The sequence below is a fragment of the Apodemus sylvaticus genome, chromosome 17 (assembly GCF_947179515.1).
Source record: "Apodemus sylvaticus chromosome 17, mApoSyl1.1, whole genome shotgun sequence".
Taxonomy (NCBI): domain Eukaryota; kingdom Metazoa; phylum Chordata; class Mammalia; order Rodentia; family Muridae; genus Apodemus; species Apodemus sylvaticus.
In genome coordinates, this window is record NC_067488.1 from 709415 (window position 1) to 734016 (window position 24602).

Sequence of the window (24602 nt, forward strand, 5' to 3'; positions counted from 1 at the left end):
GTTCACCAGACTGACCTCCTCTGGGCCCATCCAGTTACATAATCAGCCCTTGGACATTCCTGGTTCTCCAACAGAAAGAATTTATGTGTGCACATGATGCTGATGAGAGAGAGAGAGAGAGAGAGAGAGAGAGAGAGAGAGAGAGAGAGAGAGAGAGAGGAAAGAGGAGAGAGAGAGTGTTGTGTGTATGAGAAAGAGAGAGAGAGGGAGGGAGGGAGAGAGAAACTTTTCAGAAAATTTGGGACTGTGACAAATACTTAGAGTGAAGACAAAATGCTACGGGACCTTCAGAGAGTGGCGTTAATTGGCTGTCTTTCATAAATATTTCACCCAGAACTGAACCAGAACGCTGGAGAAGAGGGGGCTTAGGCTTGGCCACTCACTTAGAGACTGGCCACACGCTCTTATCAGAGGAAAGAGTAGCCCCGATGTTACATTGTCATCTCAGGGCTGTCACTCAGAGCATCAGGTACCTTGCTTATAAAGATGTTGATGTCTCTGCTAATAGTTTTAAAGTTAAAAGGTCAAGAATACTTTCCACCTGAGACCTTACAACAGTTGAGTTTCTATAGACTTGGGGCATATAAGCATAAGATGGATACCTACAAGGTGGCTGAACTTTTAATTGTCCCTTGTTCAGGCTTTCATTTGAACTCACTTCTGATCCTCAGGACTGTGCTGTAAATTGTCTATCTTACATATTCCCAGACTAAAAATTCCATAGAACTCCAGTCACATGGGGCAGTTGCCTGGTACACACAAGGCACAGACTGTCAGATTACCCTGGCCTGAATTTATTAATGAGGCCACTAGAGGGAGAGTGAGTAAGAGCTGGATTTTAGCTGCTGAGCATGCCAGAAAGGGAGACTCTCAGATCCCAGAGAACTCAGGCCATGTGCACAGGCACAAAGCCCAGAGGCCCCTGGTCACACTGTGTTGGCTTCCGTTGGGCAGGTTCTGAAGACAGCCCACCAAAGCATTCAACCAACAATGGAAGCCATTCTTCCAGAAGAAGGAACCGGCATTCCAAGTCAAAAGTCACCAATGGAGTTGGAAAGAAATGAAGGAAGCCAGTTACTGTCGGAGTGCCTGTTCCAGACCTGAGAGGGAAAGAGCACATTTGGACCTTCCTATGCGGAGATCAAAATGTACAGAAAGAACAGAGGGAGCTTTGGGGATCATGGTTTGAGAGTGTAAGTCTTGTCTCCTATAGACCTGGACACACGCTAGGCTGACCATGGCTTGGGGTCCTTGGCCAACTGGAGGAGTCTCTTAACTTCAGCACATAGCCTGCATTCTCTTGTAGCAATACAGTGTGCTGGAAGGACAGGATAGCTGTTTTTTCCCCCGGCTGCCAGCAACAGCTCTATCGGCTCCATGCTGGTGTGTCTTGTGGATGTTGTATAAATGTCTTCATTCAGATGTTGACTTAACCAATTGGTTAATGAACTGGTCACTGGGTTTTATTTTTATGAGTCTGCCTTTCCATTTGATTGATTGTTTAAGTTTAGTCAGTCTGCTTTTATTTCGTATTTTCAAGTTAAACTGCTTAAAAGCTTCCAGAATCCGCTGCTGAAATTGGGGGAGGGTTCCTCCTAGAGACACACAGGGTGGAAGGAGCTTTAGCTTCGCTGCTTAGCACACTCAGGCCCCAGCCGCATGGCAGAAGGCCAGCAGCCGGAGTGAGGAGGCTGGCTGCTGGCAGTGGACTTCAGATTAGAACTGTTTTGTTCCTTTCCAAACACTGTCCAGACTGAGTGCACAAGAACGGCTTGGCTGGAAGAGCTGGAACACTGGGGCTCTCCTGCCAGGTGCCTTCCCACGAGCTTGGTTTTCCTTCTGTGGTGTTTGCCTACTTCGTCTTTCTGTCTCATGTGAGGTGCTAGTGAGTATTAATGAACTTTCATCTGTGCCATGCTCTACTAGAACGTTCTCCCAGTCTACCCTGGACCCTTGTTTTGAATAAATCGATTCACATTAAAAAGCTTATCAAAGATCTGTCTTTGTTCGAACAATGTTTCTTTGTATCTTATTAGTCTTTCAACTGTTTGGAGGCAACTTCATATTTTACGGTTGACCTTAGGATAATACATATAGATGTGTGTTCTATGTGGTAAAGAAAGAAAACGACAATGTATTTTAAAATGGCTTACACATGTGTGACCTATCTGAATCTCCCAAAGTGATCCACAGGAAATAGAAGTGTAGCCATTGTCTGTCACTGTGGTTGTACTTACCAGGTTGGATTTTCTTTCTCAGACAAGTGGCCTGTACAGCTACAAACTCGCTATAAACAATCCTTCTGCCCATTCACCCAAGCACGATTAACTATAAAAGTTATGGTTTTTTGTTTTGTTTTTGGAAAAAGAATTCCCAGATGAGAGATTTAAATCAATCATGAAGAAAAACTAGACTCACCGTCATTGCACTGGGTGACCACGTGATTTAGAGCCACCCACAAACTTGCTTTCTCAGCCATGGCAGGCCACAGCTCTAAACTTTCCCATAGTGTTCCATGAGTCTGTTGAAAAGGGAGCAAAGAGGCGCCTGTCATTCCCCATCCCTCCTTTTGCAGTTCTGGAATTGAACGCAGGGCCTCTTGTGTGCTAGACAAAAGCTCTGCTACTGAGCTTTGGCCCTCTCCACACATTCCATCAAACAGGCTTTGAATATAGTTATGACTTTTAAACATTGCTTTGTTTTATTTCTGTGCAATTTTGATGAGCCCAAAATTTTGTATTTCTCTTGTAGATTGTATGATGGTTTCCAAGTTTGTTTTCCAGGACATCAGGGACTGGTACTGTAGGACTCATCTAGCGGGTAGGCCAACCCCTCCAAAGAAGAACATGCCCAATTTCTATAACTAGACAGAAAATGCCTCTACAGCCAGTAGTGAATTTGACATTACTGTAGAGTGTGCAGTGTCCAAGAAGAAAGAAGGAGTGGCCCCTGGTTCTGGAAAGGCTCAGTGCAGCAGTGTGGGGGAATACCAGAACAGGGAAGTGGGAAGGGGTGGATGGGGAACAGGGGGAGGGAAGAGGGCTTATGGGACATTCGGGGAGCAGGGAGCCAGGAAAGGGGAAATCATTTGAAATGTAAATAAATAATATATCGAATAAGAAAAAAGAAAAAAAGAATCAATGCACACAAGGCATTGTTTCCTCTCTGGCTTTGTAGGAAACATCTAGGAATGTCCTTAGATACTTTCCATGTACATTGAGTTCAAACTTTCTTTTTCACTTTGAGTAAGGATTTTAGCTATTGTAATGACAAAACCTACACTTTTCATGACTGTGTTGCCATTTCCTCCAAACCATACCACTGGTCCTGGCCGAAGTTTCTGTTACCTCTGGAAATTGACCCTAGGTTGATGGAAGTAGAGCATATGTTCCAGAGGTGTCCATTAGTGAGTGGTGACTGTTAAGTCACCTCATGGCCCTCTTGGCCGATTGCTGGCTTTAAAGTTCAGAGTATAAAGCAGGAAGAGAGTTTTGAGTGTCCTTCTTCCAAAGTCACACTACACTGAGTGTCAGATCCTCTTTCCCTTTTGTTATCCTTGGTCCGTACAGGCCTCTCTTCCTTCCCTCATGTTCCTTTCACCATTCATAAAGAGGCCTTGCCCGCTTGTTCTCCCCTCCATGCTCAGATGTTCACTGCCCCACTGAGCAGTTTAATGATACTTAGCATCTGGCAAATGCTAGGCTCTATTGCAACTGCCTCTGAAGTGACCTTGGAAATCAGGCTCTCACCCAGGAAAATAAAAGTAATTCTATCAATTCCAGCACTCTTGGTCCCTACCCAGAGACCATTTGCCTCAGAGCACCCTAAGAAGTAATACCTGCTTTGATAAGGCTTGCCTTTTGAAATTTTGCTTCTAGAATGTTTGGAGGTAAATGATACATTTCCCAGCCTTCACAGAGTGTCTAAAGGGAAACCTGGGTAAGGGAAAAAAGACATACCACTGGATGGGAAATAAGAAATTGGGCTTTTGGGAGTAGACTGCTGTGTACCCTCTAAACACGGGGTGCTTGGAGGAGCCATTCATTGTGTTCGGGGACTCTCATGGGACTCCTGGGCTTACCACATGTTCATCAGGTGACTGTCACTTAAATATCTAGAAGTCCGACAAGTGGACACTTGTACCTATGTATTTTCCATTTCTATGATGGAAAAAGACCTCTGGTTCCTGCATCCCAGCACCTAACAGAACATCTATTTTCTTTTCATTCATGCATGGTTCCATGATTATATTTAAGATTTGGTTCTTTGTCGTAGATATTGGAGGGGCTAATACCAATGGGCCACAGTCTCATCCAAAGTTACTAAATTTTCACATCTTCCTTTTTCATCTTTTATTCTAAACATGATAATAAGCTGTTCATAGGTAAAGGTTATAATATTTTTCTAGTCAGACTTTGAAACCTGATGTAATAAATAAACATAGCTTTTTAATTTTACTATAAAATTAATACATAAAGTAATTTTGTTAACATATATTGATCGTACAAAATAATGTTTTATTATGACATTTTCATACATGTATGCAAATTATAGATTATACTTATGCCCTTTTGCTTCCCTCTTACTCTGATGGCTTCCTTTCTCTTCCCAAATAATTTAAAGCAATAATTACTGATGTCTACAAAAAAAGGGACCTGATTCAAAAAAAAAAATAGCTAGACTTGAATTGTTTAGCTTGTAGGCATGCTGAATTGTAAAAGATCTTCCTTCTCTCTGATGTCTACTAAAACTGTCTTTGGTCCACTTTAAAAACTTCATCTGGTACACTGTCTACTTTCTTTCTATTACTTTCTTTCAATGTGTTGGATGGATTTTAAAGAAAAAAGGAAGAAAACAACAACAAAACAAAACAAACAAACAAACAAACAACACACAAAGGTTTTCTATGGATCCCAGGCCGGCCATGAGTTCACAGATGTCTTCCTTTTTCAGCCTACTAAGTGCTGTGATTACAGGCTTGTACCACCTCACATGGCTTATTGGGTAGAAACTTGAACTTCCTGAACTCTAAGGTGATATATTTTGCCACAGTCCCACACTGTTTAAAGATTTGCAATAGTCTAGCTCCCATTGAGGCTTCATGTGCCTCAACTTAGCTTATATTTCTTTATAATCTGTCACCTTATTATTCATGCTGAAAACTGGCCTTTATGTATAGTGTACCTGACTAGCTAGAGAAGTGGATATCAGGCTAGCTTCCTACCCACATTCCTAAGAAAGAAGACTTCCAGACCCCCTGCATCACTGCTCTCTTAATGTGCAAAAGAGGGTATTAGCACATTTCTTATACCAGCACCTACTAAGGACAGGATTATTATTGAGAAAATACAATTTTCTAGAAGACTTTGCTTGTTCAGCTGAGTCAGTCAACTTGAGGGTTTCTTTAGGTCTCTGGACTCATGCTTACATTTTGTAGTATGACTATATGTTACTGTGTTTTCTTTGGTACTGGAATGTTCTGATGACATTGAAACTGTAAGGGTCTGTATATTGTGGACGCCAATGGCCCTAGTAGTCGGACATTCATGTTCCAGGGTAGAAGTCCCTCTCCCCTTCCTATCTGATGAAATGAGGACTCTCTGTGGTTCCACAAACCACAACAAATGAGGTCTGCTGTGCATTAAAAGAGATTTCTCCCGAATTAAAAAAAAAAAAAAAAAAAAGAACTCAATTAAGAGTGGAGACATCCACAGAAGACACAATTTCCTCCTTGTTTTCTTTGTACATTTCTCCTTTTGTTTTGTTACTGTTCTTGCTGCTAGAAGTTTTTTAAACTTTTTTCAATGTGAAAAAAAAAAGAAAGTGATTTCTCAAAATCTCATATAAAAGAACCAAAAGGTTGCATTGTTACATGTAAAGTGTACACAATACCCTTAATTACAGGGTCAAATTGTAGGCAGGATGACAGAATGCTCCCTTACTAGAAGTATGACCTCTGACTTGGCCTACTGTCATAACCAAGGGATACTGGTCTCATTGTTCTGTATATCACAGGCTGATGAGGTTCATTTTAGACAGGTACAACCAGGAAGGAATGAGGTCCCTGGCTTGCACCTTCTCTTGGAGTCTAAATACCTAGATCAGCTGCAGGAGAATGAGGTTTTTATAGCACCATAGAGAACAAGTTTTCAAGACAGCAGCACTTAGAACCTCTGAAACAACTCTGCATGTAGCTCTCAGAGCCCCTATATTCCCAACAGCCTCCAAAACACAGGACTTCACTTGCCAGAGTAATATCTTAATTCCAGAGGAAAGGTTGTCCCAGATGCTCACATGAATGTATGTTCTGTGAGCCCTGTCAGTTCGACGGCATTTTTCTTGGATAAGAGGCATGGAACAGTTGAACACTTGCTCCTAGGCACTAGGCCAAGAAGCTGTTAAGTCAAGCCAAGGCTCTTTGAGATGTCTGGACATAATGCTTATTATGTTCCTGACCTGCTCCCCACCACCTGATAGAGCCTTTGTGCATCCACCCACAGCCTTCCTATCCAGTTTCAGCATCTAGCAGATTGACAGTCAGATTTTGGGGGAATCACTGCTTTATGTACGGTGCTTCTTCAAAGAGACTCAGATCTCATGGCCTCATTTGAGATAACCAAAGTGCCAATTCACTCTCTAAATATTGGTTATAAGAGAAAGGATTAGTACTTGAAATTAGGGTCTGCCTAACCATTTGTGCACATGGCCTGAACACACTCTAAGATTTCATCCCTAGAAACAAGATTCTACCTTTCTGTGAGATCCTGTCCTCCTCCAAGGCAATTTGTTCCTGCTAGTAGTTCCCTCCACCTACAGGATTGTGATTGACATTCTGGAGAATAAGGAATGCATATAGCTTTAATTTCTAAGGGCCCCACCATATTTCTAGGAAGAACAAATAAGTGAAATGTCTTTCTGAGATAGTGATTTTTCAAAATGAAAACTACCACTTCTTCATGACTTACTAAATACTCTGAAGTGTCCATTCAACACTGATGAAGACGGGACAGTAGGTGGCAGTAACATTCTAATCTTTCTAGGATTAGCCTGTGTCAGTCCATCTCAATACCCAGTGTTTATACTTAGCCACCTCCCAAATTTCACTTCACATGAGTTTTGGCTGGAGAAGTTTTGAGTTTTCTTTTTACCTCTCTTGATGGAAATTCTGTTCAGGGATTACACTGCTACTACAAGCAGGAAAAACAGTCACAAAGTTGTCCAGGATCTTGGTGGGTCAGCTCTGGCTTATTTAACGAGCTAAACAGCAGTGGCTCTTGACCAGCCAAGGAAGGAAATACTTTGAAGTGTCCATTCAACACTGATGAAGACGGGACAGTAGGTGACAGTAACATTCTAATCTTTCTAGGATTAGCCTGTGTCAGTCCATCTCAATACCCAGTGTTTATACTTAGCCACCTGGTTGCTCCATGGATTCCTGCTTCTAGGGTCCTTAGACCACAGAGGCTGAGCTGGTGTTGCTTTACTGGTATTGAGCATTTTCCCATTTGGGCAGCCTCACTCCAGTTCAGAGCAGTGGGGGAAAGCTGAAAAAACATGCAGAGCTCAAACTTTCCCAGGCTACTTTCGTAACAGCCTGTCTCTGAAAAGTACCTATTAAAGTCAACATGCTTCTGTTTTTCTTGGTGTGGTCAGTGACTATGCTGACAGCAGAGCAGTGTGGTTTGAAAATCACCAACATACTCACCCACAGAATACCCTCACAAATGCCCATTCAGTCACATAGCATGTTTGACTGTCATTTTCTTTATACCACATTTGATTCATAAAACATCTTGGTCTCACTTCCTCAGCTACCACATTTAATGTGTCCTGGAGCCCCACATCCTACATGCTGGAGGGCCGTTTTGTTCACTTTATTTTCCTCCTAGAGTTTAACCAGCCATGGAACTTGATAGCCCTTCCTTTATAAGTGCTAATTAGAAAATACCTTAAGCTGGGTGTAGTGGCAAATGCTTTTAATTCCAGTACCGAAGAGGCTGACGCAGATTTCTTGCAAGTTCTAAGCCAGCCATGTCTATATGATGAGACCTTATTTTAAAAAACAGCGACTAAAAGAAATGAAAATACTACAAAGTATCTCTTCTTTGAAAATAACTGAAGCCTCCTGGTCAGTCTTCAGGACTTGGACCACCCACCCCCTTTTTCCCCATACCTGTTTGCATATTTTTGCCAGATCCCAAAGAAGGCTCTGAGTTTCTCCCTCATCTACTGATTCATAACACCCAAAGATTCAGGTTTTGTGGGGCCTCTACTTGGGATTTACAAGCTTGAGATCTTGTCTGTGAAAAAATAATTTAAAAAACTCTTAGGCATAATGTTTCAGAAAAAGTAATGCCATGTGGCCTGATTTGTTAGGCTACCCCTGAGAGCCTTGGGAAAGCCCCATTCCAAAGGAAGGGACTTAAAGCATTGGTTTTATTAATTTCACAGAAAAACCTCCCTCTACCAACCACAATAACTCACTTCACCCGTTAGAGATCAATCAAGCTATATCTTATATTTTCCCCCCATAAATCCTGCAGATTCCAAGATACCATTGTCCACAGGAAGTGCAGTATTCTGCTGCCCTCTGAGCCTTCTAGCCTAACTAAATCTTCTGAAGAAATGGATATGGATGGGATTTCTGTTCCCCAAGGCCAGCAGACTGGCTCGTCTCATCAGCATAGTTTCATTCAGAGGTGCTCCCATCCTTGCTGGCCCAGCAGGAGGCATCTGTACCTAGTCTGCTCTTCCTCCTACACCAGACTGGGCCCTTGAGGCTTAGGGATCCAACTGTGTCATCCAACCACCCTCTTTCTCCTTGAGGACTTTCCTTGAGATCTAAGTATCTACCCATCGTTGCCAAGACTTACTCAATCCAAGAAAATCCTATAAAGGCCTCTTCCAAAAGAAAAAGGTAGGACCTTCAGTCCCTTACCTCCCTATTGGTCTGCCTGCAGATTCATCACCTCCCTTCTGTGCTTCTTGTTGGCAAAGGGTGTGGCTTGCAAATAATTTGCCAGTTCCCCAAAGCAGAACTGAAATATTCTGCTGCAGTCTCCCAATCCCCAATTTTACTGTTCCTTCCTCTTAAGCTGGCAAGGTCCAAGTCATCAGACCTGACAGTTTATACATGCATTTCTGCTCCCAGAGAAGTCTCTTCCCTCCTTATGGGTCCAAAAACCACTCTGGTTTTCAAATGGGGATCATGGTGGGGATTCCTGAACTTAGCTGAGCTGCAAGATCTGAGATGCCAGGGGCTGCATCTGCTCTATATCTAAGAAAGATGTTCTTCATCTTGCAAGGCTGCTCATTGCTTTAATGAGAACAGAACTCCCAAGAAAAGGCATTTCCACTGGTCGTTTTACCCAAACTGAACTAATTATCTTCCATCTTTGTAACTCTCCTGCTGGGACCAGTTTAGTTTAAGGAACCGTTTTTTTTTTTGCTTGTAAACACAAATGTGTTTCTTGCATACGTTTACCAGACAAGCAATAATGAGCCACTGAGTTAAATGTTTTCCTGTGGGGGGAAAATGTGTGGGCTTTTTGTGTTTGTTTGCTTGGCTTTTGTTTTGTTTTGCTTTGTTTTTTTAACATGTTTCCAAGAGGAAGCCACTCTCATGTATGAGTGTCTGTACTAATCTGACTTCTCTCTTGGGTAATGGAGTGAGGACAAATCATTGATCTGGCCCCAGGGAGAGGTCATTACTACCAGTTCCTTGTGCTGATAGGAACCAGAGGATTAAGTTGTATTAAAAGAAGGCTGAGGAAAAGAAACAGCATCACACATTTTCACTCCCTTTCCACCCAAGGAATGTCATTCCCAAGTGCTCTGCCTGCTGTACAGCTTCTGGTTCTAAATGGTTGAAGGAAGAAGAGGAATTAGCCTGGGTGATTCAAGGCTCTGCAGAAAAGAGTCCATAAGAACAAAAGAAAAAGGAGCCAATGGAAAAATCTGGGAAAGGAGGAGACTCCGGGTAGGCCTATGAGTGAACTCCAACATTTCCAAGATTTGGAGGCTTACAATTATTAAAGCACTTGGCCAGAAACAGCTACGCCAAAGACAGGATTTGTTCCCACCCCTACTACTTGGGTTCCTACCCTGTGTGTGGAGTTTACCTCCAGTTGCCGAGGATGACCTTCTGCTGTTTGTGCATTGGGAATCACTGTCTTTTCAATCAGAAGCCTTTCCCTCTTCCTCAACCTGCAGGGTTCTCATCTCCAGGACCCAGATCTGTTCTCTTAGCGCTTATATCATCACAGTTTCCCAAACTTTAAAGGTAATGTGCAGAAAGAAAAAGTATATACAGATAAGGATACTCACTTTCTTCTTGCTGTGACCAAAATTTGATAAGCAATGTAAGGGAGGTGTATTATTTTGGCTCAGTATTTGAGGATGCAGTACATCATGACAAGAAAGGCTAGTGGTTAGTCATATTGTGCCCTCAGTCAAGAAGCAGTGAGAGACTTTGTTTCAAAACACCAAGATGCCTAGGAACAAATCCCAAAGTTGACCTGTGGCCTCCACAAACGTGCACAAATGCACATGCACTTAAGACTGCCACCACAGTATAGTCTATCAGCTCCAAAAGTTTCCATCTACCCCAATAGTCTTAGCAACTTTTCTATTGCTGTGAAAAGACACCATGACCAAGGCAACTTATTGAAGAAAGTTTATTGGGCTTATAGTTTCAGAGGGTGAGCCCATTGCCATCATGTCAGGGAACATGGTAGCAGGCAGGCAGGCAGGCAGGCAGGTGTGGTCCTGGAGAAGTAGCTGAAAGATATCTTCCTTACCTGCAAACTGGAGCCATAACTGATAGGAGACAGCATGAACTTTTCAAACCTGAATGTCTATCCCCAGCGACAGACCTCTGTCAACAAAGCCATACCTCTAATTTTTTCTAAACAGCTCCACTAACTAGAGACCAAATGTTCAAATGTTTCACCCTCTGGGGGTCATTTTCATTCAAACCACCAACCCATTATGTATGGATGTATGCATGTTAATGTTTTTCTTTTGCAATTAGAGGACAACAATGTATACTTCCAATGAATTTTAAGTATATACCTCAATACTGTTAACTGTGATTATTATGCTGTACAGCAGATTTCTAGAGCTTATCTGCCTTGCATAACAGAAACGTCCTGATCAATCCTTCCCATTCCTCCTCCACAAGCTCTTGACTATCACTTTCCTATACTCTGCCATACTCTACGATTTGATTAATCATTCCTCTTAAAATTAAACCGTATGGTATTTGTTCAGGTTCCTGGCTTATTTTTCTTAGAATAATCTCTTCTAGATCTAGCCATGTTGTTGAAAATGGTATGTTTTCCTTCTTTTTTATGATGGAATATTGTATAAATGCTCTGTTTTTTTTTTTTATTCACCAATAGTCTTTTAGTTGTGTCATTGTCTTAGCTAATATGATAAACATCTAAATACACATATGTCTATATTCTGACTTTAGCTCCTTTGGGAATATATCTATAGATGGGACTGTTGAATGTTTCGATGTTTGATATTTTTAGAGGAAGCTTCATATTACTTTCATAGTAAACACCACAGAAATTTATAATCCCAGTTTATACCAATTGCACAATTGTATTCACCTGTTATGATTTCTTTAAATATTCTAACACATATATGCTTCTTTTCTTCATTTTCATTGTCCTGAGAATTAGACACAGTTAAGTACTTTTTACATATATAACAGGCATTTATATGTCATCTTTAGTGAAAAATAATATCCATCATATCTTTTGCCCACATTTAAAAATCACACTTGGTTTTTGTTGTTTATTATAGTCTTGTATTTTCTTATATTTTTTGGATATATGATTTATATCTTTTTTTCTTTTTTTATATCTTTTTTTTCCTACTCCACAGATTGCATTGTTTCCATTCTGAGTTTCTACTTTTTGATTTCAGCTGAAATCACCTTTAGTGATTTTAATGTAATCGCAGTGGTTTTGTTCCTGCTATCTGGGCACGTTCAGGAAGCCATAGTCAAATCCAAAGGCTGGAACCCCCCACCTCCTGTTCTCAGTTAGGTTTCCTTTTCAGGTTTTACGTTTAATGTTTTCTGTGGTTTTGGTTTGTTCGCTTTCCCAGCCAGCCAGAACTTCTCTGATGGCTCTTTGTGTCTGAGGACAAACACAGCAGCTCTCTGCTGGCTTGCTCTTTGTCCCACAGCTCCATCCCCCACAGGTGGGAACCTGTAGTTCTGTTTATCTCCTCTAGACAGAGACTGTTTGCCCCACATGGTGAATGCTTGGATTCGGGGAATCAGGACTGTCCAACCCTACAGCCTAGCCTCCTTAGCAAGGCTGTGCAGGATGAGATGTTCTGATCCTCACATGCAAGAAAAGCCTGTTTTCAGACACAACATTTAATGAGCACCTTTCTTTCCTTTTCTTTTAATTATTTTTAATCTTTTTTTTTTTTTTTACAGTCAAGTCATTATCCCCTCCTGGGTTCTGCCCTCCAACAGTTCCTCATCCCATTCCTCCTCCCCTTCCCCAAGAGGATGTCTCACCCACCCCAACCTATGAGGCCTCCCCAGTCCCTGGGGCTTCCAGAAGATACTATTTGTCGATAGGGATCCTGGCTCTCCAATCCCTATAATGTTTCTGTTCTCCTTTCCATAATGAAGCGGTCCCAGAGGTTGACAGGGAGAAATAAAACACAAAGAAAACCAGTGGTCTTTAACTTAATCAGCATGTGTAGAGTAGGCAGAATCCAAATATAAACCATATTTCCTCAAAATAGTTCCCCTTAATTCTTCAATCCATGTGTATTATATGAAAAATCTAATCCATATGTTCCTTACTCATTTACACTTACCTCATCAAAGCATTTCCTCTGTAGAATTATTTGATGTCCAAAGAGACGTTAAAGACTTTTTTCTTTTAATGAGCCTTTGTTCTTAGAAATAAAGAAGCTTACGCAGTTGTATAGGCAGAGACTAAATGAACCTGAGCTCCAGAAAGGTCAAATGTTTCAAGTAAGTTCTGTATTTGGAAGAAACAACTTTGAGACTATGCTCTTTTTCTATCGAGAGATTTCTATTTTTTTTAAAAAGAGAGGTTCTTAATGAATTAGAGATTATTAGGTAAATCAAGTCCATTTCCTTAAGTTGCCTTCTTTTAAGACCCCAACTTGTCTAGGCTAGAAAGACCAGGGTTCTCAGATGTGAAAGTGTCATGAACCCGTGGAACCGGCTCACTTCTCTCAGCCTTCTCGGTGCTGAATTCTGCTCTTCATTTGCCGACATTTCTATCTTTGACTCCTGTCTGAGCAGAACTCTACCTGGTGCTTTGGGAGAATCGGATGTCGTAAAAGAGACTGCTCTTGCTCTCCAGTGATTAGTGATTTTACTGAGAGACAGAACAGTCAGCATGCATTCCTGGTCAGTCAGTAGAACACTCAGGAAGAGAAGGCTGGTCAGTGTCTATCAGAACATGGAGGTTTTGTAGAGCAGTTTGCCTGAGGATCTCAGAACAGCAGCCTGGACATTAGCATAGCATTCTTGGACACGAGTACTTGGGATACAAGTACAACTGTATAGTCCTTGAAATACTTGGGGTTAACGTTTTAGTTTGGGGGTGTTGTACAGGAAAGACTGAGAGCTCAGGTGTGGAGAGTGTGTAGGACCAGGATAGTGGGGTTCAAAGTCTCTGATGGTCCTATCATTGTGTACTCCTCACCAGAAAAACGAGCTGTGTAGTCAGTTGTGAGAACTACATTAGGACCATTAACTACTATTCCTCAAACTCCTTGAGAGTCTTATAACCCACCCAAAATGTTCTTTTTAAAAACATCAGAGACAAATGTGGAAAGAGAGGAAGAGGATATTCTGGTCCAAAGAAAATATCAGAGGCAATGAAATCTGTATGTCAAGGAAGAGCACAGGTTTGAAGGAAAAGACACTGAATATGCTATGTCAAAGGTTCTGCAGGAGGATCTGTAGTCCAGGCTTCTGGCTCAAGCTAGACCAGAGGTCTGTCCTCCTGTTGAGTTGTTGCAGGCTAAAATGGGACCTATGGATAGATAGGACTGTTAGTCAAGAAAGTGGAGCAGCACACCAAACACTGACTATTGGAATCAGCAGAGTAAGCCATTTATATACATAATTGCTGCTTCTCAGGGAGGGTCTGCGGCATTAAAGCTGGAGCTCTGGAAAACAAAGAATTGCTTAATCTTAAGTACCAGTGGCAGGAATGTCATGACCTCCAATAAATAGGCAGGTACATGATGGGCTAGTATCCTCAGGGTGATTCTTAGAATGAAATATTACTCTAGAATCAATTTATTTCTTATTATCCCAATTGAGCATTTATTTAGGTTTAAAAAATCCTATTTTGAAAGTCTTTGAGCCTAGAACCTAGTTACAATTTTTATATATTTTTATATTTTATTCCATTTATATTTATGCTAATTTTCATAAAACCATAAGCATATGAATAGAAAATTCTACTTTGCTTTATTGGAACATATTGAAGTGTTATATTTTAGAAAATCACATCTCTGATGGAAATCATATTGCTAGCATCTGAGGTATTTGTTTTCTAATTAGTGGTGATTCCCTGTATCCATTTAAGCATCTGACTATTTGGTGTTCAAGTATTTATGTTTAAACATAACTTTGAAATGCACTTTTCCTTATACAATCCTTTCCTTTATTCTTCTTGTTATAGTAAGGACATTATACTCTTTGTAAAAGTTTCTAAGTGTAGATAAGTGCTATGATTTATGAAATTAACTGCAAGAGGGCAAGGAAGTAGTTAAAAATGAATTCTTATAAAGGAGGGTTTGCATTGATAGAGTTGGTAATCAGTGATATTAGGCTCTTACCTTCCAACAGGAATGTAATATGAGACAAACTTTTAAATTTAAATTTTATGCCATTTTGAAACAATAAATAACGGAATAGAATTTATTTTAAATGGAAGTAAGCTCTATCCTTACTATTTGGCACAGATGACTTCTGAGGACACTGTGCTAAGTAAAAGAAGCAAGTCACAAAAATACAAATACTGTGATTATTTTTCTCTGAGGTATCTGCTAAAGCAGTCAAGTCTGTAGAAATTGGGGTAGTAGTTGCCAGGATCCTGGAGAAAAGCAAGTGGGAAGTTTTTGTTTAATGAGCACAGAGATACAGATTTGCAAGATGAACTTCTGTATTCTCTTTAAAAATACAACTATATTCAACTTAATAATAATTATAATAACAATAATAATAGCCAACATAATAAATCCTGTATTCTGTGCCTTTTGTTGTTGTTTTGGTTTATTTGTTTTTTTTGCTTTTTGTTTTTTTGGATTTGGTTTTTTCGAGACAGGGTTTCTTTGTATAGCCCTGGCTGTCCCGGAACTCACTCTGTAGACCAGGCTGGCCTCGAACTCAGAAGTCTGCCTGCCTGTGCCTCCCAGAGTGCTGGGAATACAGGCGTGTGCCACCACTGCCCGGCTCTGCTGTTTTTCAACCACAATATAAAGACTCAAAGGAGTGAATGTAATTAATCCCTACAACAAATTTTACTTATTATGCTCAAAATGCTTTCTTTTTCATGTATAATCAACTGATATAAAATTGTTGATAACAAATTTTATGTTTCTTCTCTTGTATAAGGCCTGGAATCTGTGTGCATCTTGTAATGTATATCAGTCATTTCAGTCACCTGTGGCCAATAGCTGCAGTATCAGATGGTGAAGTTAGTTAGTATTAACAGATGTTTGCAGAGCAGACTCCAGGGTTTAAGCACTACTGAGAGTGAGCCCATTACACAGATTGACTCTTTGTCTTCACAAGGACACTGAGAGACAGGTGCCAGGATGCTGAACCTCAGAGAATTCAAGGAACATGCCTGAGATCAAGAACCGTGTGGAAGGTTGGACCCACATGTTCTAGATCCAGAGCGTAGCCTTCCCTAAGATGCCTTTCTGACTAACTGGAATCAGAACTTCTTCATAGCACGTTGCCAAAAGTTTCTTTGGTGGTCCCAGAGTAGCAGAGCCCCACCTGGGCAGGCTTTAGGGCATTGTGTATATGTCCAGTAAGCTTACTGTTCCCTGCTTTCCTGTGTGAGGTTGGTAAAGACACTTGGGAGTTTCTGACCAACAAAAAGAAACTTATGTTTGCTAAACATGCACACACACACATGAGGGGGGGAGGGAGGAAGGGAGGGAGGGAGGGAGGGGAGAGACAGAGACAGAGAGAGAGAGAGAGAGAGAGAGAGAGAGAGAGAGAGAGCTGTATTGTTCTCTGTTCCGTGTTTCCATTAAGGCAGTAGTGGGACTGGTGAATTAAGACAAAGCACAGCTATGACAAAAAACTCTGTCCTGACATACACATCTAATAAAGATTTGCTATCAGGACTTTGCTGGTGAATTGCCTACATTCCAATAACTTTTTCTCCTGAGTGTTCCTTAATCAAGAAATATTTCTTCATTTCCTGGGGCTCCCTCAAGATTATCCTATTTCCTCATTAATTATCAAATTATGCCCTGTTGCAAAATGATTACATTTGCTTTCTACCTGCACACATCTCTTTATTTTTGAAAAGTCTCATTTAAAGTAGTATGCTTTTAACTTGCTTAAATTTAACACCTCTTTAGAGGCTCCTAATGAGCTGTTTCCTTGCTTGGCTGGTCTGTCAGCCCTTCCTTTTGTGTTCTCTGTTCCAAGACCACTTTTGATTCTGCAGAAAAGAAAAGAGCATGCCCCTGGAGTTCTTGCAGTGCCTGCTTGGAGCTTTTTGGTGTGGTGGGTAAACATAAATAGGTGACATTAAGTCCAAACCTCCCCCAAGTGTTCAGCTTCATTCCTTGTTTTTAGAAATGTGAAGATTGCCTGAGAGTGGGACTACAATAGTAAAACATTCACCCACTTTCGATTGAGCAGCTTAATGACTCAGATAATTATACCCAGGTCCTCTTTACAGGGGCATCTTAATTATCATTTAATACAGAGATGATTCCAGGCTATGACCTACAAGGCAACAATAATATAACCTCAGAGCTAGAGATATGCTTCCTCCCAGATATTACCTTCCTCTGGCAGGGAGAGTAAGACACTTGATAGGCTCTGAGCCCTGCCCTGTGGAGAAGAGCCAAGAGCGCCTCTTCCTGGCACCGTCCTCTCTGCTGTCAGCTGGCTCACTTTTCTGGAGTGTTGAGAATCAGGTCAGTCTGTTACTCTGATTAACCTTGATCTCATTCTGTTGGCACAATCAGTAGCCAGAAGCCCTGCTGCTTTGCAAAGGCTTCTCATTCCTGCACCCCGGGAAGAATAAGAGCGATGAGTGCACTGACCCTGCTGTGGTCCTAGGAGCTCGCAATAACCAAGGTCTACAGCGCTCAGGTTGGCATCACTGTACTCTCCCCCATTGTACAAATCAGGAAACCAAGGCTCATGGATTAGCGGCATTCCTAAGGCCATGCTAGCCCAGAAGTCTGTCTCCAGAGCCTAAGGGCTTGACTACTTTGCTGTATTAGCAAGGGTAATGGTGAGGAAGGAAATATTGGGCTGTGTTTGCATGTCTAAGACTTTAATAGTTTATATGTGGCCATCTATTGTAACCAGTGTTGATGATACATTAACACTCTGGCTCTTCTCCATGAGGATATACACTCAGCCATGGTGACTTCACTCTACCCATAAGCCTTAGACTAGATATGAGTCCATTATTCCTGCCAGACCAAAAGGTTTTTAAATTTGAACTGAATAAAAAAATAGATGGATAAAACTGGATACATATGAACTTTTCATTTCACACAGCACGCTATAGGCTGATGGAGCAAACGACAAAATGTGTGTGTGTGTGTGTGTGTGAGAGAGAGAGAGAGAGAGAGAGAGAATTTTAATGGCATTTGAACCCCTCCTCCCATTAACACTTTTATTTCTTACTAATTTCAATTTTCAAGTCAATGATGCCCCCCCTTACACAAACTATTTCTATCATTTATGATTAAAAGAATTCTGATGTGTACTGCTATGAAATTTGCTCAGCCAAAGACAAAGGAAAGCCTTTATGGAACTTTAATCTGTGCTTTTAGAAAGACTAAGATGATATTATGGCAACGGGGGTAGAAATGGAGTACAGTTGTTTCTTGCAGTGTTGACCATGACACTGACCCAAGGGAGAGCTAGAGATGGTCAGACCTGAGGCAGATGGATGTGGACCATAGAATAAACATCAAAAGATGTCATTGGTAAGAAGTTCTTTTTTTCTCTTGTTTATTATGTTTAATTAGATATTTGCTTTATTTACATTTCAAATGGTATCCCCTTTCTTCTTTACCCCTTCTAAGACCCCCTATCCCATCCCCTCTCCCACTGCTCAACCCTCCCCTCCCCCCAATTTCCTGACTTGTATTCCCCTATTCTGGGGAATTGAGCCTTCACAGGCCCAATGGCCTCTCCTCACACTAATATCTGAAATGGTCATCTTCTGCTACATATGTAGCTGGAGCCATGGGTCCCTCCATGTGTACTCTTTGGTTGGTAGTTTAATTCCTGGGAACTCAGGGTACTGGTTGGTATTTATTATTGTTCCTCCTGCAGGGCTACAAACTTCTTCAGCTCCTTGGTAAGAAGTTCTTAGATTGATTACAATTAAAAAGATGGCCAGAGATTGTGGCTGTGCTGGGTATTCTTGGTCAACTTGACACAGATCTAGATATACCTTTGGAAAGGCAATCTCATTTGAGGAATTGCCTCCATCAGATTGGACTTGACTGTCTAAGAAAGGTAGCTGAGCAAGTCAGTGTGATAGCCTTTGCTTCAGTTCTTGCCTCTAGATTCCTGTCTTGTGTTCACGTGATAATTGGTTGTAACCTATAACCCAAATAAATTCTTTCAATCCCTAAGTAGCTTATGGCTAGTGTTTTATCACTGCAGCGGAGAAGTAAGCTAGGATAGTTGCATATACCTGAAATCCTAGCACTTGGCAAGGAGCGGCAAGGGGCAGGGGGCAGGGGGCAGGGGGCAGGGGATTGTTCCCAGTAGAAGAGGGGAAACTAAGAGTTCAATGTCATCCTTGGCTATATAGCAAGTTTGAGGACATCCTGGGCTATGTGAAACCCTGTCTCAAAAAAAAAAAACAGAAAAGAAAGAGAGAGGGGGGAGAGTGGGGAAAGAAAGAAAGAAAGAAAGAAAGAAAGAAAGAGCAAGCAAGCAAGAAAGAAAGAAAGAAAGAAAGAAAGGAAGAAAGGAAGGAGAGAAAGAAAACCAGGAAAATGATGATTTTAGTCACTGAACAGGAAACAGGTGGCAGAGCAGACTCAGGATGCACATGGTAACAGTAGGTGATGAGCTTGATTCCAGACAGATCTGGTCCAGCCAGGAGCAGTTCCATTAAGCTAGTACAGTATGTTCTAACACTGTGACTAAGAGTGTGCTATGCAGTTACCCACTGCTTACAGCCTCAGTTGTGACCATGCATCCTGACCTTATACCCTGTCCTTCCTGCTTCCAGTACTCGCAGTTGCTAACTACTTATACTTTTGTCTTTGAATCGTCCTGCTAGTTTATCAGGAAAGGTACTGACTTCTTGGAAGGACATGGGCACTCTTCCACAGAATCTACTTTTCCCTGCTGCTTTGTTGAACCAGCTACCTTGGCTTCCTCCCTCCTGGAATGGCAGAGAAGGATGACTAGCACTGTTAAAAACAAACACAGGACCATGCTGTGGAAAACATGCTCCTGCCAATTTGGCTGTGTCTACTCAGTAAATTCTTTCACAAGAGATCTAGAGTCTATCATAGCTAAAAGAAGATACAGGTCTTTGATTCTCCTCTACTTCTCCCCCCATCCAAAGAGTATTGAATTCTATTACACTTACAGCTAACAGTCAAGCATGATTTTCCGTTTAAGCTCAAAACCTTACCTCTATAACTGTCATACACTTTGGATGATGAGAAAATACTCGAGGTAAGAAATTTAGAAGATGTACTGGTCAGAAACAGGCAACAGAACATGGAAAGCCCAAATCATATTTCCATGTATCTGTACAGTTTATCTACAGCATTCAACAAAAACGAATTCTAAACACACAATACACATGAACAAGCAATCTATTGTTGAAGAGAGATGCTGATAAGGACTTCTGAGTCTTTTGTAGTGTGGGCTTCCAATTAGACTTTAAAACTAATGAAATGCTATGGAAGTTATGTTCCTGATTAGGGTATTTTACACATTAATGAATTGCTCTTACAGTGTTGATTAAAGCTAAAACATGTTCCTTGGTCCAGGCAGAAGTTTAAAAAATGATTGACATATAGTATTGTTCACAATCAGAAATTGTGCATGCAATGTCCTCATCCCCTCCTCATTCATTTTCTTGAAAAACTCATGTTCATATTCAATCCAGAATGTAGCATGGAATCACTTCTCAGAGGAAGACTCCTTGATCTGTCCCTAATCAGAGTAAAGTTGAATATATTCCTTTAGCATCTTCTCATAGTATTAGTTTCTTATTTGTGAGAGTCAATTGGTTTGTCTCTTTCATGTGATTTTCTTACTCCTAGTTTTTGTATCTTTATTGCCAAGCAGACAACAGTATTCTATATGCTCATGAAATTGATTTACTTTTTTGAGACAGGATCTTGTGTATGAAGTTCCCACTGACCCAGAAGTCACTGAGTAGACCAACCTAGCCTCGAACTTGCTATAATCCTAAATGCTAGGATTTCAGTTGTGAACCAACATTCTTGCTTTTAAAATTGAATTGTTTAAAACAGACTGATATTTCCTTCATCCCTTTGTATTAAAAGAGGTGATGGCTGGTGTATGTGGTATGCTGAAGATAAACAATTTAGTGTGAGAGGGATTGGTTAGACTATAGGTATACCATAGTTTCAGAATAATTTGGAAATGAGAAGACACAGAAACCTTCATCTGCTGATTCTTTAAATACCCGAGGCGTTCCTGAAATTGTTCCCTGGGTAAGCTCTGGAGTGATGTCTGTGGCAAATATCTCTGGTATGAACTGATCTTTTGATGTTTATCCCGAAGAGAAGAAAGCAGCCAGAAGTCTCATTTAGCCAAGGCTTCCCTGTGAGTTGGGTGATTGCTGTGGAGCAAAGGAGGTCAAGGTGCTGTTAGCAAGACAGTGAGCCTACCAGGAGACTACTGCCTCGTGCTGTCTACCGCTGTCTGAATGCACAGACTCTGACTTGACATTTGCCAGAGTGCAGTAGAACAAATGTTAGTAAAATGCTGTTTCACTTACTCAGTGTCTGGGTCTTGGCAGAAATAATGGGATGTCTTCTTCCTTTGCAACTCAAAATCTGTCACTTGAAGTAAAATGAAGCTTGTTTCACTCAGCACTGTTTCATTTAAATAAGCCACAAAGCGAGTAAGAATGATGTGGTTTGCAAGCATTCAAAGTATATAAAGTTATATGTTGGGATCATATAGGAAGTGCTGTGAGCAACTGATGGCTGTCCCCTGGAGTCCCAGAAGAGGAACCAGAATCGAGACAACTTATTTCCAGTTTTTCTTCTGCTCCTTGATTCCTAGTCTTTACCCTTCTAATCCTTAAATCCAAGTTTATATGTGGTGATGTCCCATCAGGACTGACATTCTGGGTACTTTTGGTCATGCAGAATACTCTCAATGAACTCCCTCTTGAGAAATCTCAGCCTATACATCTGTTTTCAAGACTCAGACCCTGAAGAACATTGCTAATGTATCAATGCTAGAAAACACTTCGGTGAGACTGGCAGCATTAAAAAAAAACAAAAAAAAACAAACAAAAAAAAAACAAAAAAAAAAAAAACCAACAACAACAACAAAACGAGATGCTTTGGCATAGGAAAATACAATTCAATACTGTTCCCACAGAGACCTCTGACTTCTGCAGGCTGAAGTGAAGTTAGTCCGTGGAGCCTTCTATGACGCCCACTATCTGATATATGTACTTACGCATTGTATTTCTATATATCTGAGAATTTTCTTCTCTCTGATGATACTCATGAAGATGTTAGAACCCCCCCCCCCTTTTTTTATTCTCAGCCTTGTACTTAAAAGGGCAAGTTGGATATCAAAGGGAGGTGAGGCCCCTGGTCCTGGAAAGGCTCCATGCAGCAGTGTAGGGGAATACCAGGACAGGAAAGCAGGAGGGGGTTGATTGGGGAACACGGGTGGGAGGTGGCTTATGGAACTTTTGGTGGGGGACCAGGAAAGGGGACAACACTTGAAATGTAAATAAAGAATATATCTAATTAAAAAAAAAGGGCAAGATCTCTAGTATATTCTGGCTGTGGCGGATTCCTTCGGAACTAAGTCTTTGTGGTTCTGCTAGGCTTTAGGGCACATTTCAGTCTGGACTCTGATAGCTTTAAGACTACAATTCAAGCTGCCTTTGATTGCTTTTAAAAGGGTAAGCAGACACCATACCCCAATTCCTGTCCATCTAGGGGCAAAGCAGTATTTACTCAGTATGTCGGTGCTAATATTTGGTTAGCTATGCATCCCTGAAGCTGTCATCCCAATATCATAAAGGATGTGGCAGTCCTTAGGTTCTCTGATCCTATTGCCTCCACCTCAATGATCACCACCCTTCAATGCCAAAGACTGGCTTTCTTTACAGGCCTGCTCCCCAAGCACAGCGCAGCTGTACAATCTCATTTATAATCAACTGTATAATCCTATCTTATTATTCCTCTTCATAATCTCAGGTTGTATGTGCAAACCCAATTTATATCTGTAACAGCTTTTGGGGGATTCCATCCAGTCTGCTTTTGAGATCTTTCTGCTCAGTTCATTACCATGGTGGCTTCTCTGCCTGACATGTTGTAAACAATTCTTTGGTATCAAAGATAGGAAGATTAGCTTTGAAGAGTGACTTTAGGTTGGGTCTGGAGAGTTGCAGGGAAGTGCTGTGAATGTTTAGTTGATGTACAAGAGGTGTTCAAAAGAAAGACTTCTAATATTCAAGTGAGGGAAGAAAAAGATACAAAGAAATAATATATTGCTCACTGTCACTGAATTGGCTTTTATGACCCTCTGTATAAGCCAATCCCTTGTTAGTACAGTACCTAGTCCTTAAGGAAGGAATAGAAAAGTCCTGATTGGGTGAGCTGCCCAGATCTCATGCCCCACCCCCTGGGAAGAGCCATCTCTTTGCTCTTCCTTGAAACGTCCTCTGTATCTAATTCATTCCATGAGAGAACAGAGGCCCCTAGCTAGATCACTGGGCTCCCTGCTCTGTGCTTTTCCATATGTTTTCCAGCATTTCCCCGTTCAAAGGCCTTACTATTAAGAGCACAAATGGGGACTCATTCTTGAGAGGCCCATACTTAGTGTGTTAATCTCTTTCCTGAATGTCTATCTTTCTAATAACCTCTGTGGTGGGTTGAATAGGAATGGCCCGGCAGACTAAAACATTGAATGCTTGCTCATTAGGGAGTGACACTACCTGAGATTAGGAATTGTGGCCTTGTTGGGGCAGCTGTGTCCTTGCTGGAGGAAATGTGTCCCTGGGGTGGGTTTTGAGGTTTCAGAACCTCAAGCAGGACCAGTGGCTTTTTCTTTTCCTGTCACTTGTAATTAAATTGTGGAACCCTCAGCTCTCTGAGCACCATGCCTGCATGCCTCCATACCATGACAATAATTGACTGAATCTCTGAAACTGAGGAATCTCCAGACTGATTTTCAGAGTAGTTATACCAGTTTGCAATCCCACCAGCAATGGAGGAGTATTCCTCTTTCTCCACATCCTCAACAACATGTGTTGTCACCTGAGATTTTGATCTTAGCCATTCTGATTGGTGTGAGCTGGAATGTCTGGGTCATTTTGGTTTGCATTTCTCTGATCAGTAAGGACTTTGAACATTTCTTTAGGTGTTTCTCAGTTGAGAAATCTTGGTTTAGTTCTATATCCCATTATTTGATTGGGTTGTTTGGATTTTTTGTGATTAGCTTCTTGAGTTCTTTATAAATTTTGGATATTAGCCCTCTATCGGATGTGGGGTTAGTGAAGATTTTTTTCCCAATCTGTAGGCTGCCAATTTGTCTTATTGACTTACAGAAGCTTTCCAATTTCATGACATTCCATTTATCAATTTTTGATCTTAGAACCTGAGCCATTGGAGTTCTGTTTAGGAAATTTCCCCCTATGCCAATGAGTTCAAGGCACTTTCCCACTTTCTCTTCTGTTACATTCAGTGTATCTGGTTTTATGTTGAGGTCCTTGATCCATTTGAACTTGAGCTTTGTGCGAGGTGACAAATATGGGTCTGTCTTCATTTTGTTCTTCAATTTCTTTCTTGAAAGACTTGAAGTTATTGTCATACAGGTCTTTAATTTGTTTGATTAGAGTTACCTTGTATTAGTCGGGGTTCTCTAGAGTCACAGAACACATGGATAGTCTCTATATAGTAAGGGAATTTGTTGATGACTTACAGTCTTTAGTCCAATTCCCCAACAATGGTCAGCAGCAGCTGTGGATGGGAGTCCAAGAATCTAGCGGTTGCTCAGTCCCACAAGGCAAGCAGGCAAACAAGAGAGAGAGAGTGAATCTTCCTTCTTCCAATATCCTTATGTAGGTCTCCAGCAGAAGGTGTGGCCCAGATTAAAGGTGTGTACC

General features: G+C 41.2%; 1 protein-coding gene across 1 annotated transcript in view; it reads left to right on the top strand.

Moving 5' to 3' along the window:
* Ptdss1 (phosphatidylserine synthase 1) overlaps positions 1-1998 on the top strand; it is a 103276-nt gene extending 101278 nt beyond the window's left edge. The window contains exon 13 of the mRNA XM_052160570.1: positions 955-1998. Coding sequence (XP_052016530.1) covers positions 955-1064 — 110 coding nt within the window. The 3' untranslated portion in view covers positions 1065-1998. The remainder of the gene's footprint in view (positions 1-954) is intronic.
* Positions 1999-24602: the final 22604 nt, after the last annotated feature.